A 12794-nucleotide genomic window follows, 5' to 3' on the forward strand; every position below is an offset into this window, starting at 1 on the left:
GAGTCTCCTTCTCTGGAAGCTTTAAAGACCCATCTGGATGCGTTCCCGTATGACCTACACTAGATTAATATGGTCCTCCTCTGGCAGGGGTTTGGACTCAAAGGTCTTCAGTGGTCCCTTCAAACCCCTAACATCCTGTGATCCTGTAAACATATTAGATGAATAACCAGTATGCACAGTGCGAGAACCCCTTTTCAGGGAGTTACTGTATGGAGATAATTTCTGTATCTGCAGTTGTAGCCACTCATATACTGCAGTATCAACTTACAGATCTTGCTGAGAAGTCACAGACCAACATTGCTCAACCTTTCCTTTACCACCTTGTCAAATGGCACCATGGAAAAGCTTCCCACTTCAGCGTTTCACAGGCAACATGCTGGGCTGGTGTTTTGTATTAAAATGGCTATGTAGGTGAACACAGGCAATGAGGTTTTTTAAGACGAATTTTACACACTCCCATTTAACCAATGCTGAGAGCAGCACATGGTATTTTAATTTGGTGCCCAAAATGCACTTAATGTGTAGCTGCTCACTGAATTTTACGTTGTCTTTTTTTTTGCGTGCTAGAACCTACAATGCTATTGAGATGCAGAGTGTTGTAACATTTTAAATCTGTAAATGCTTTTGTAAAGAAGAAAAAGCCCCAAATCCTGGAATATAAAGAGGGTACACTGAAAATGCTACATACAGCCCAGCTGATATCAGTGGACTGTGGTCTTATTTCTAAAGCTTCAGTATCAGATTCGGCTTTTGCCAAGTCACAAATCTCTTTGCAGCTTCCTTCTCACTGAGAGATGAGTGAAGCCCCTTGGGATAGCTTTAATCCACTTTTGCCCTACTTGCATAATAACATTTTTAAGTTCTTGGAGGTTACTGTTCTGTAAGACTGAAATAAGGCAATTGCATGACATCACTGTTAAACCAAACAGTTATGATGACACTATGGAATTAAAAGCTTGCAAAAATATTTCTCCCATATCTCCTTTCACTTAGCCAACAATTTTTTAATTTGCTAATGTGCATCTTGAGCTATAGAGCACACTTTCCTGTACATTTTTCCTGGGATTCTAAAATGGCTAATGTAATAGGATTGATAGGAACACTTTCAAGGAAAGATACTTCACACAGCTTGTGAGAGTTTAAAGATGCTTTAATATTACTGCAGTGATATATGCACCTGGCAGTCATGTTTTAAACATGTTTCTGCCCAGTTTCTGGAGTTTAATCACTTGAAATATTATTCTACTATTCCTGCAAATCATTTGCAAATGATTCCATGCAATGCAAGACCTTAATAAATAATAATGAAAAACATTAAGATGATCCAACTGTTAAACACTTTGGATAGTAAACAGTGTAATGCTTCCAATATACTCAGAAGAATTTGCACTTCAGACCCTGATGACACTCAAAATGTGCCGTGACTGACATTCAAATACTGGTTGCATGGAACATGACAACTTGCAAGATGATCTGCCTCTATGTAAGGAGCAGAGTTTCGAAATTGCCTCTCACGAAGGGAGAAAGTTCTTTGAATGGCAGTGGCTTGGGCCAAGTTTAGTTTTCTTCCATACTCCTAGCCCAAGACACTCTTACTTTGTATTGCTTTTTAGATATTCTGAGCAGAGGACAAAATGAACAAGAGGTAGACTACGGTGATCTACAAATTCAGAAGTGTTTCTGCATTTCCAAGTTCTACATGCAGTTTCCTTTGAAGATACAGTTGCTATCAGAATATAGAAAACAGCAAATATAAGTGTCCCTAGGTGGGAGGAGAAGGAGGAAGAGGCACATTTTGAAGAGCAAAGCAGCAGTAAATTTAATCTAATTTGTATACAGATGTAAGTCGTCAATGTTTTGACTTTCAAGGGCCAGTTGGAAAGGCAGTGGATTTTAAGTGAATTAACAATTAATTATGACAGTTAAACTGTCTAAACAAAACACTAAATACACAGTATTGTTTCTCTCAGAGCAGGTTTAAACATGTCTACACTAAATGCTGTTTGTCATTGCCTTGAACAATCTTTCAAACTTAGCACTTTCAGCACCACAGATGGTTACAGCATGCATCTTTTTATAAATCAGGACAGATTATTAGTTAGAACAAATAACTGATGGTCAGGAAAGTGATCTCTGGCTCTGTCAACCTGGTTTTTTCTCTACTGAAATAAGAAAGTCTACTATTTCATTTATCATTATAAGCATTATGTATTTCTAGGGTGGTATTTTTATGTGGATTCATTAGAAGTGCAAAACCAAAGTACTACATGGAAGTGTACTTCCTCACCACAGTTCATGAAAATGTGAATCGTGAAGCATTTGATTCTGGTCCTATCAAAGCCTATGGCTTTCCCTGAACCTGGATTAGAGTCAAAACCAAAACAGCTGATCACTTCAGGTAATAGAAAAGATAATGCTCTGCCAAATTATTTACCACAACGCTGTTGCCAAACCTGATTCAGAGTATTCTATTGTGTTAAGTGTGTCCATGTAAGGTTAACTAGAATGCTGGAGGCTGGTCTGCCCTTAAATGTATGTATGAAATTTGGAAAGCACAGGAGAATTATTGCCTTTCCTCAGATTACCAGCAGTGAATAAACTGCATTAATTACCTGTAGGTTATAAGTAACACTGTTGGATTACTTTGATCAGGTTTATTTAAAGCCTTTTAAAAAAGCCAACAACAAACCAACAAACTTTTTTTATCCACAGGCTCATCTGCCAAAAAGTTTTATTGCTGCTGTCCTCACTTGTTCCGTGTGGTATAGAGAACAAGGAAGGAAACCCTAGGTCTAAATCTTTGAAACACTTCAAACTTGCTCTTTTCATACTGTAAATGCCTTTCAATTAGTTCCTGTCATGTACAAATGCATCACTACTATTTTCACAACCAAGAACTTGGATTCATTTTCCTCTCAAAAATCTTATGCACATCACCCCAAATACCCTGCTCTTTGTTCAGTTGGTAACTTCTGACTGCTTCCAGCCATTTCTGAACTGTGTAAATAGTTTTTGTTACTTAATCTTACGAATGTACTTCAGTATTTTCTTCTACTTATCTGACAGCTTTTTGAATACTCTTGTCACTGGTTGTATTTTACTTCTACCTTGGATGTGAAGTGCTGCCATTTTGTTGGGCGAGAGGTAGCAACACCTTAAACTCTGCTAATCTCTGTATTATTCTGTAAAACAATTTCCAACACCACCAAAAGATACATTAAAAAAAATAAAGTTGGAAACAGCATGCACTCTTAAAGTCCTTAACAGGACCCTCTAAGAAAGACAGGGACAAATTCTTTAGTAGGGCTGGTAGTGATAGGACAAGGAGTAACAGTTTTAAATTAAAAGAGGGAAGATTTAGACTAGGTATAGGGAAGAGATCTTTTACAATAAGAGTGGTGAAACACTGGAAACATTCAAGGTCAGGAAGGATGAGTCTTGCAATGGCAGCCATACTAATTTCTTACATAGAAGAACAGTATCAAATGCATTTTTGTGATTTTTGATCCAGTAAATGTTGTCCATGTTGAAAATACATGTAACTACATTAACTACTTTTTTCTTTACATTTAATTTTACATTTCATAGAATCATAGAATGATTTGGGCTGGAAAAGACCTCCAAAAGTCATCTATTCCAACCTGCCTGCAGTGCGCAAGGACATCCTCCACTAGATCAGGTTGTTCAGAGCCTTGTCAAGCCGGACCTTAATTATCTCCAGGGATGGAGCCTCAACTACCTCCCTGGGCAATCTGTTCTAGTGTTCCATAACCCACATGGTAAAGAACTTGTTCCTAGCATCCAATCTAAATCTACTCTTCTCTAATTTCAAACCATTGCCCCTTGTTCTGTCACTCCAGGCCTTTGTAAACAGTCCCTCTCCAGTCTTGTATGCCCCCTTCAGGTACTGGAAGGCCACTACTAGGTTTCTCCAGAGCCTTCTATTCTCCACGCTGGAGAGATATATCTATTTTGCTTCACTTGTTTGTACATATACTTAAGCTCTTTATTAAAGAAATGCACAGAGCAGTATATGCAAAGAAGTGCAAAGAAAGAGTATTTGCTGTGAGACTCCAAGATCAAGTGTGTTCTTTGAAAAGGCAGCCCTCTCTTCCCTATTTACCAGCTTTACCACATGCCAAATTAAATGCAAAATCTAATCTGTTAAGCAATTGAGTTTTTCTGCTTTGGCCAGAATCACAATTACCAAAAAAACCCAACCCTGTCAGTGATTAATAACAGGCCTAACCAAGACTCACTTTATCACTGCATAATATCTGATCTACTTACCCACTGGCACTCATGGAAGATACCACAGCCTAGCAGCACACATAAAAAGCCTACACAAAGATGCTGCATCCACAGTCTGTAAGCAGATGCGTACTGTTTGTCAGTATCCAGCAAAGTGCGGTAGAAATAGCATTTTGTGCTTTTTGCAGAATTCGTTAGTTAATCAGACCCAGCTCAGCTTTGGCCTGAACATCTTCAAACTTCATCAGACACGTTCAAGTTACTTGAATGTTCTATCTCTGAAATGTTAGTTTTCAAAAAAAAAGAATGTCCTCAAGTCTCTGAAACAAAGTTTCAAACAGTTGTGAAGATTCATTCTCTCTGCACAAGTACTGTTAAGTACTTGTAGAGCTTTTGTTGACAGATGGTTAGTCAGTGAAAGCGAACCACCAAGATGTTTGTGTATGTTAGTGAACTATTTATGGTGCTGTGATAGTTCCAAAATAAAGTACTACTTTGAACTGAAATACAATCCTTTTTGCCCACTTTCAACAGCCAAGCTGTAATCTCAGACTTGTAGGATTAACCATATGCCATGCCTTTAAGCACATGTATCTGACTCTCTTCCATGACTCTTTCCAGCCCATAATAAGAATTTTGCTGCAAACCCAACAATTTACAGAGCTAGGTGAAAGCCCCTTAAAACAAACAAAAAATATTCACACCTATATGAAAGAAGAGCCAGGACCAGACCAAAACCAGGCACTATCTGTTATGAAAAAACAAAGGACAGGAGCAATGTCCTCTGTGGAAGAAGAGGGCATTTGAGGACAAAGACACATTGGAAAAGCCCTATAGAGCCAGGACTGTTGCACCTGCAGTAAAAAAGATGCTGAAAGCACAGGCAGCAACTGCTGGCTTTACAGAGAATCACCCCATTTGGTAACATCTGTTGCTGTATGCACAAGGACTCTTAGTATGTCTGGTACTGTTGAAGCTGTAACATATCATGCAGCCTTCTGCCTGGCCAGTCTTACACACCTGAGACAGACAAAATGCAGAATCACACTCCTCCAACACTGGCTGATATTTTGGTGTTAACAGGGGTAACAATAATGCACACTAAGGAACAAAAAAGTTACTAAATAAATAAATCAGCTACAGATAAATAAATCAACACAAGCATGAATTGGAGCATTATTCTAGTCCTGGATTTGTGATTGATATACTGGCTTTAATTATGATAACATCAAAGAAAACTGCCAGCGACCCATAAGCTTGATCCTGCATTTCATTTGGCATATGGTCACTTCAAACATAAGACTAGACTTCAAAAAATAATACTGTCCTTCAGCATTGAGTAACATTCAGTTATTTAAACAGAAGAGGAAAGTTTCCCTAAGGGGCAGCGCACATCAGCTAACACAGTGTTCTGCAACAGGGCGGGCTAGATTCTGGCATAACTGGCATGTGGGCAAAGAAGTCAATTACTGTCCACAGAGGCATATCCTCGAGCACTCCGAGGCTCTAGAGATTTTCTACAGCGAATACACCATGAGACAAGTCAACATCTCACCATCAAAAGTTCTCTGCTCTTTTCCTGTCACCTGCTTCCCTTCCCAGCTGCTTCTAGCTGCACACTACCACTGCTTCCCCTGAGCCAGAACTCATTTGATGCTAAGCAGGTTGACTCGGCTCAGCAAAATTACAGAAAAATTACCTCAGGCAAAAAAATAAATGTTCTTTTGTCAGTGGAGTGAATTCACTGCTCACCTTCTAGCCAGTGTGCATTACTAGGAGCGGGAGGGTGGAGCAAGGAAGAGTGAGGCTTTCTTTGGCAGCCCAGCCCTACTGCCACGCTGCAGCTCTGAAGATCACTCCTCAGACCTTAGGCAGGCGAATCCCATTAAAGTGTTACATTAAGTACTTAAATCTGTCTCCTAACCATCACATGGCATTTCTGACTCTGTAAAGGATTTGTTATGTTATTTTTCCAAGTGGAGACTGCTAATTTTGGGAAACAAATGAGCAACAAAAATTCAGTCCTGCCCCAGGCTGGTATGTTGCACAGATTGTCTTACAGTGATGTAATTAAGTTTTTGTTCTTAAACAGAGTGAAAAACTGTATTAGCTTATGTTTCAGTGAAATATTTATTATATTAAATTCTTGACTGGAGAGATAAGCACATACAATGTCATTACTGACTAGAGGCATTCACTTATGAACTACAGGTTGAAAGGTGTGAAAGCCCATCAAAGCTCATTTCCTAAATGGCAAATACAAAAGCGTTCCTTACTAATACCAGAATCAAAATATTTTCACTGTTCAGAATAATGAACATGTCTAATTTGACTTCTAAATACACATCTTAATATGTACACTTTAATCTAGACATTAGAAATAGTATATGTAATTAACTGTAACTACCAAAAGATTTTTTTTCTGCTGCTGACAGAGTCCTCAGAAAAGCTCTAAGTACCATGGATACCAAGATACAGTAAAAGCCCTTACTCTAAACAGACTCTTTTGTTGTCATACAGAACAGTGTTTCAATATATCTGTTTGTTGCAAACGGATAAAATGCAGAAACTTGGGAGGTAGCTTTCATAGATAGAGGATGGCAACAAGTAGCAGGGATCACTTTAATGACAAAACTGCAGGAGTCTTGCCAGCTGGTCTCGGAATGAACAGATTTACCTTATACACAGGAAAAGCAAATCAGTGGATAAACTGTCTTTATCTGGTAGTTATAGATACCAGTAATTAAGCTTTTGGTCTATTCCACCCCTATTAAAACCATGGCAAATAAATTAAACTTAACAACAGTTGTCACAATTTATTTCATGCAACTTTACTATTTCATTAAAAGAAAGAAGATCTACTCCAAGAATGTTCTGGGAAACTGTCTGTGGTATATTGACAATTACATCATTTAGTGAACTAATGTGTATGTTTCCCCGCCTGTAAATCTGGACTGGTGTTTGTTGTTTCTGATTTCTCATGTAACGTTATTGCACAGCCACGTATCTAGCAGCATTAACACCACCCACCTTCTCTTTAGAAAAATATCCTGAAATGAAAATGCACATTATTCTAAAGTTCATGTTACCATTACTTGAAAAAAAAAATCAAAACAAATATTACCAGTTTTACAGTTTATTAATATGTAATTCCAGATTCGTGACAATAAACTTCTAAGGTTGCTCCACACCAAAAACTTACTCTAGGTATCATTTAGGTCTGTGTATCCCACTTCCCTCAGACCCACCTGAAGGAAACAATGCACTCTAAGTGTAATGTTATAGTGGAGATTAGCACAGATCCATCAGGGAAGACAAAAATTGGAGGTCTTTCCTAGCTGGAAAGGCTACTTTCATTAATATCAGGGCTCATCATTAGCATAAAACTGGAATTACTTTCTGTCACGAGACAGTAATTCTCTTCTTTCCCTAAGAAAGAAGGGCTCCCACTCCCCACAAACTCTGCTCAAGCTGCAAGCAACACAGGTGCTGACTTACGCAAACACAAGGAAAACTCACTTGGATGGTTTCTGGCTTTGTTACACTTCTCTCCTTCTTCTCCCTCCCTGTGCCCTGGCCTCTGGGTGACTCCACTCAGTGTCATTGGTGCCAAGGACTTTCACACCTTTCCCTCCTGATCCTAGATTGCATTTCTTCCTGTAGTTGACTTTGCTGCTTCTTGAAAGGCAACATGAGAAAAGCAGAAGCTCAGCTTTTCCTCCTACAGTCTGTTACCTTCCCGCCACTCCAATTTTGAATTTACTTTTTTTCTTTCAAATCTCATTGCCTGTAGGCAAGCCTCTAAACTGTTCATTTCACCACAAAATTCATGTGCTTCAATATTGCCTAGAGTACTACAAATTGAATTTTGAGAAGACTTACTTGCTCATTAATATACACCTTCCTTTTCTGAGCAAAGCCTGCAGGTACAGTTGCCCTCTTTTCAAATGCATAGTCCTCATCTTTACCTCTGAGGCACATTCTTCCTGCTCATCTCACCCTGTGCACCTTTTACCTGCAGGGAAAGCAAGACACTAGTTTACCCATCATCCCTCTGCCCCACACAGATGTCCCCTTTGCTCACACCCTATTCTGTGCAGCTGGTGCCTATTTCCCTTATACTTTGTTTAAACAAGCATGCAGACAAAGATATAGGAATTTACTGTCTGTGCACCAGGTGGCTTAGATTGACCTAAATACTTAAATATTCTTTCTGTCTGTTCCTCTTGCTACTTGTCTTTTGGCCTGCAATGACTTCTTGACAAGGAATGCCTAAGTTCTCAGGCATGTATTTAAAAGACTTTTAGCTTGAAGAATGAAGAAAGAAAATTTTCAAACGCTAAACGGCTATGTTTGTACATTGTTTAACTTCTGTAAAGCATCTTCTGAGGGATGACAAGAAACCATCGAGCACCAGCATGCAGGAGCTTGAAGGCTCTGGGCTGTCCTAAGGGGAGACACAGCGATAAGCTTCTCCCGGTGGCCCCCAGTCCCATCGAATTCCCATCCCCGCGCACATCACTAAGGTGTTTTACTTTCTGCTTCTCTCCAGTTTAATTTTTCTGTGAAGCGAACAGCAGGTGAGGACGCCCCGCCTCAGAGAGGTTGGGGGGGCATCCGGGACTGGCGTCACCGAACCGCGCCCGCCTGGACGCCTCCCACCGCGGCTAGGCAAGGCGGGAGAGCCGCCCTACAAATTACTTTACAATGCGCGCCCTAGGAGGCAGCCCGCCGTCTCGGGCCGGCAACCGGGACAGGGCGGCTGAGAGCCGGTTGTCGGACTCCATCTTGTCGGCAACCGCCGTCCGGAGGCCGCGGCCCCCGGCGCTGCCCGCCGCTTCCTCTCAGCGGGAACAAGATGGCCCCGCCCCGGCTCCTCCAACAAAGCGCCAGCGCTTCATTTGACGCGGCCCCGCCGCGAAACCGGCCTTCCCCCCCGCCCGCCTAACCACCACCACTCAGCCTCACCGCCCGGCCCGGCCGTCCCCGCCTTCAGCCCCCCCACCCCGCCCCGGTGGCGGCTACCGCCCCCCGCCACGCTTCTCCGTCAGGCCACAGCCAACCGTTCCCAAATCACAGACCTCCTAAGTCCCCCCGCCGGCACTGCTGGCGACGGCTCAGGCGGCGGCCCCCTCCGCCGCGGCCTCCCTGACCCCGGCCAGAGAGCCGGAGCCCGTGAGCCCCAGTGCGCGCTGGCGGGGGAGGTGCATCCTGGGAAAGAGCAGCCCGACATGGGTCTCCGCCTGGCCGCCGCGCAGCCCCCACTGCCGTGCGCAGCTCCTCTCAGCTACCCGCCTGCCGCCGCCCGCTGCTGAGCGGGAGGGGAGGGGAGCGGAGGCAGGGCAGGGCAGGGGGGCCGGGACGCGGCGGCCTGGCCCGCGCCGGGGAGGGGGCTGCGGCGCTGCCCGCCCCGCATGAGGCAGGGGGGGGGCCGCTCCCACCCGCCCCGCTCGGTCCCCGCCGCCGCCGCCCTGCGCGCAGGGCCCCAACGGAGCCCCCGCCGCTCCGGCCCCGCGCCCTGCCCCGATGATGGACAGGAACTACCCAACGACCCCCAGCTTCACCGATCCCCTGGCCCCGGCCGCCGCGCAGTCCGCCGCCTCCTGGGCCTACGAGCGGGGCGGCGGCAGCCTAAAGCCCAGGTGAGAGGGTCCGCCGGGGGGCTGCGGCAGGAAAGGCCGGGGTCTGGGCCAGGGCCTGGCCCGCGGGCTGCCAAGGGCGCCCGGGAGGGAGACGGACGAGGTTCCCCACTGCAGCGGGGCAAAGCAGGGCAGCGAGGGACGTCCCCGCGGCACGGCCGGAGGCGAGCGGGGCCCAGCGGTGGGTGAGCTGGGGTGGGGGGAGCGGGCGGACGGGCCGCGTCCCGCCGGGCCTCCGCGTCTCGGAGGCACGGCCGCTGAGCCGGGCGGGCAAGGGGCGGCCGGAGCAGGCTTCCCGCCGTCTACGGGCACCGGCGGCCCTTGGTGGCAGGGCAGGCGGTGTCCCCGCGCAGGGCGCGCCGCCGCTCTCCGCCCCGGAGGCTCGCGTTGGGCTGCGGCGCGAGTTCAAGAGTTCACGCGTCCCTGCCCGGCTCCGGGAGGGAACTGGGGCTGGGGGGCGGCGGCAGCGCTCCTGGTGCGCGGTGCCGTGGGTACCGGCGCTGCCCGCGGGAACAATGCTGTCTCCGGGCAGAGGCACCGGGGATCTCACCCCGGGCCGCGCTAGCGAAACCTTCGGCCTTTATTTCTCCTCGTCCTTGTTTTTCGGTGTGCGAAACCTCCTTCTCTTAGGCGTGCGGAGCCTCCTCTCCGCTCAAAACTTGTCTGGAGCGATTCAGTCCCACGGAGAGTTCTGTAAAGTTCCGGGAACTGTAGAAAAAAAAAAATACAAGATATCTTATTGGCTTCGAGTTGCTTTTTGATTGTATAACTGCCAACTAAAATGAAGTATTTTCTTGGTTATGAGATTTTTGTTGTCGCCTGCTTCTTGTGTCTTCAGCTTGATATATCTGCAGTTCCAATCTCGACGACGTTTAATTGTAAATGACAGTCACGGGCTAAAAGTACACCGGCAGAAAAGGTGCGCCTATAGATGACACTGCATTCGGTCCTGAAAGCGTCCAGGCGTGTATTCTGCTCTGTCTGATAAGATTAATAGATTATTAAGTCAGAAGGACTGTTGCAATCATCAAGTCTGACCTCTTCATAATGCAGTCCATAGGACTTTTTTTTTTCCTTCCTTTATTTATTTTTTTTAATCAGAGTGTAAAGCTAGAGCTTATGGTTTAGAAGATGCAGTTTAAAAATTTCTAATGGGGCAAAATTCAGCACAATTCTTGGTAATGTATACAAGTAGCTAGCTTGTGTTTTATTTCTTTATTTCTGATCTGATGAGGGCAGCCTTCAGTCTCTAGCCACTGACTCTTGCTGTAGCCTCATCAACATTGGGAATCTCTTTGTAACTCACGTTTTACCAAGTATGATTTTTTTACGAGTTTTTATTAATAACTTGTCCTGTGTTCATTTAATGAAGTAAAATTAGTAACCTTCTGAAGTTTGTTACCAGGTTTTTTCTTTTTAATTTTTTTTTAAACTTCTTCAGTCAGTTTATTGTTTCCCTTCCAGAACTGTGGACATCACATTTTAGAGGCAATTAAGTAAAAAGATAATAGGGCCTCCCTGGGGTGTGAAGCTCTAGATTCCTTGTTTCACAGAAAATTGCAAGGACAGTTAATTTTTTTGGTCAAAACCTTGCTCCATGAATCTATGTTTAGCTGAGTTCTCATCAGAGTTGCCTAATGGCAAAGTAAGGTCTCCTACTGTTATTTCTGTTGAACTACTTCTGCTCATATTTGTTCTAGTGGAAGTCAGTAACATATCCATTCTATATTGCATTTGAGAATTTCCTTTTGAGGACCATGCCGTCTATTCTGTGAGGAAGGCTTGAATTTTCCAGGTCATTTAAGAATATGTAGTGCAGGAGCAAGAGTGGATCCCTCTGGGATCTTAGAAGAAACACTGCTGCTTGATGGTTATTTTCTATACTTAAAAAAAAAATCCTCAGGTTTCAAAACATATCTTTAGTCTTTCTAATAGCTGCTAAGTTAATGTAATATTAATTGTATATTTGGGGAATTCCTTAATTAAAATGGCTTGAAGAGTTTTCCCAAAGCAAGTACTATGCAGAAGCTCATTGGATGCTGTTTTTACCAATCAAATTGTTAACTAAAATAATAATCAAATTACTGTTACTAAATCTGTTCTGGATATGACAATATACTTTAGGAAACAATGCCAAGAAGACTTTGCTTTCAGTTCTTAAAAGATTTCATCTGAAGGCTGCGTGGATAGTGATGAATAATGATACATTTGAAATGTATTGACTGAAATAGTGTAACTTACTTTTCCCCCAGACTGTAGCATAGGCAGAGAAAATACAATGAATCATGTTTTGTGCTTGAAGTTCTCCTCTACTGAGTTCTTAAGAGTTCATGTAATTTTACTAAGAAAATATCCAGTCTTCAGGAAGATTTAACTATTTGAACCACATTGGATACAGTAGGCTCGCATAGGTGTTTCTGGTTCCTCTATCACTGGTAACATTTGACTTTGTGTGGGTGGAGCTGATTGCTGGGGAATTGGGACTCGAGTCCTGCCTATCACTGCCAAGGCTTGCTCCAGCCTGGAAGCAATTTGTGAAGGTATAGATGCGCTGTAAGGGAATATATTGTCAGTGTTCTTGACTTGTGTTACAGATTGCTTCACATTGTTCAAAATGGTGTTTTTGATTGTGGGTGACAGGTAGACATCTAAACAGCTGAAGCTGCATTAGCCTGATGTTAAATTAAAAAAATGTGTGCCATGTTCATCTGGTACTTGCTTGAAAAGAATTCAGCCTTTAGGTGATATTGATATCAATATTTCATTCAAATTTAATTTCATATTTATCCTGTTGCAGGCTGTGTCATGGCAGACTATGTTCCCTTTGTGTGGAGAGCCATGTTCACAGTCTCGGCTCATCAAAATGATTTCTCCTCCCTGCAAGCGCTGCTCCTGTCTTCCTGC

At 43.6% G+C, this 12794-nt stretch overlaps 2 protein-coding genes across 2 annotated transcripts in view; one reads left to right on the plus strand and one right to left on the minus strand.

Moving 5' to 3' along the window:
* The window catches only part of CCDC73 (coiled-coil domain containing 73), a 73848-nt gene extending 65362 nt beyond the window's left edge, over window positions 1-8486 (minus strand). The window contains 3 exon segments of the mRNA XM_054172013.1: window positions 7795-7877; window positions 7880-7940; window positions 8138-8486. Coding sequence (XP_054027988.1) covers window positions 7795-7877; window positions 7880-7940; window positions 8138-8232 — 239 coding nt within the window. The 5' untranslated portion in view covers window positions 8233-8486.
* An 850-nt stretch (window positions 8487-9336) lies between these two features.
* The window catches only part of QSER1 (glutamine and serine rich 1), a 41809-nt gene continuing 38351 nt past the window's right edge, over window positions 9337-12794 (plus strand). Inside the window, exon 1 of the mRNA XM_054171557.1 lies at window positions 9337-9893. Coding sequence (XP_054027532.1) covers window positions 9778-9893 — 116 coding nt within the window. The 5' untranslated portion in view covers window positions 9337-9777. The remainder of the gene's footprint in view (window positions 9894-12794) is intronic.

This window comes from Dryobates pubescens, chromosome 22, assembly GCF_014839835.1.
Source record: "Dryobates pubescens isolate bDryPub1 chromosome 22, bDryPub1.pri, whole genome shotgun sequence".
NCBI classification, from domain to species: domain Eukaryota; kingdom Metazoa; phylum Chordata; class Aves; order Piciformes; family Picidae; genus Dryobates; species Dryobates pubescens.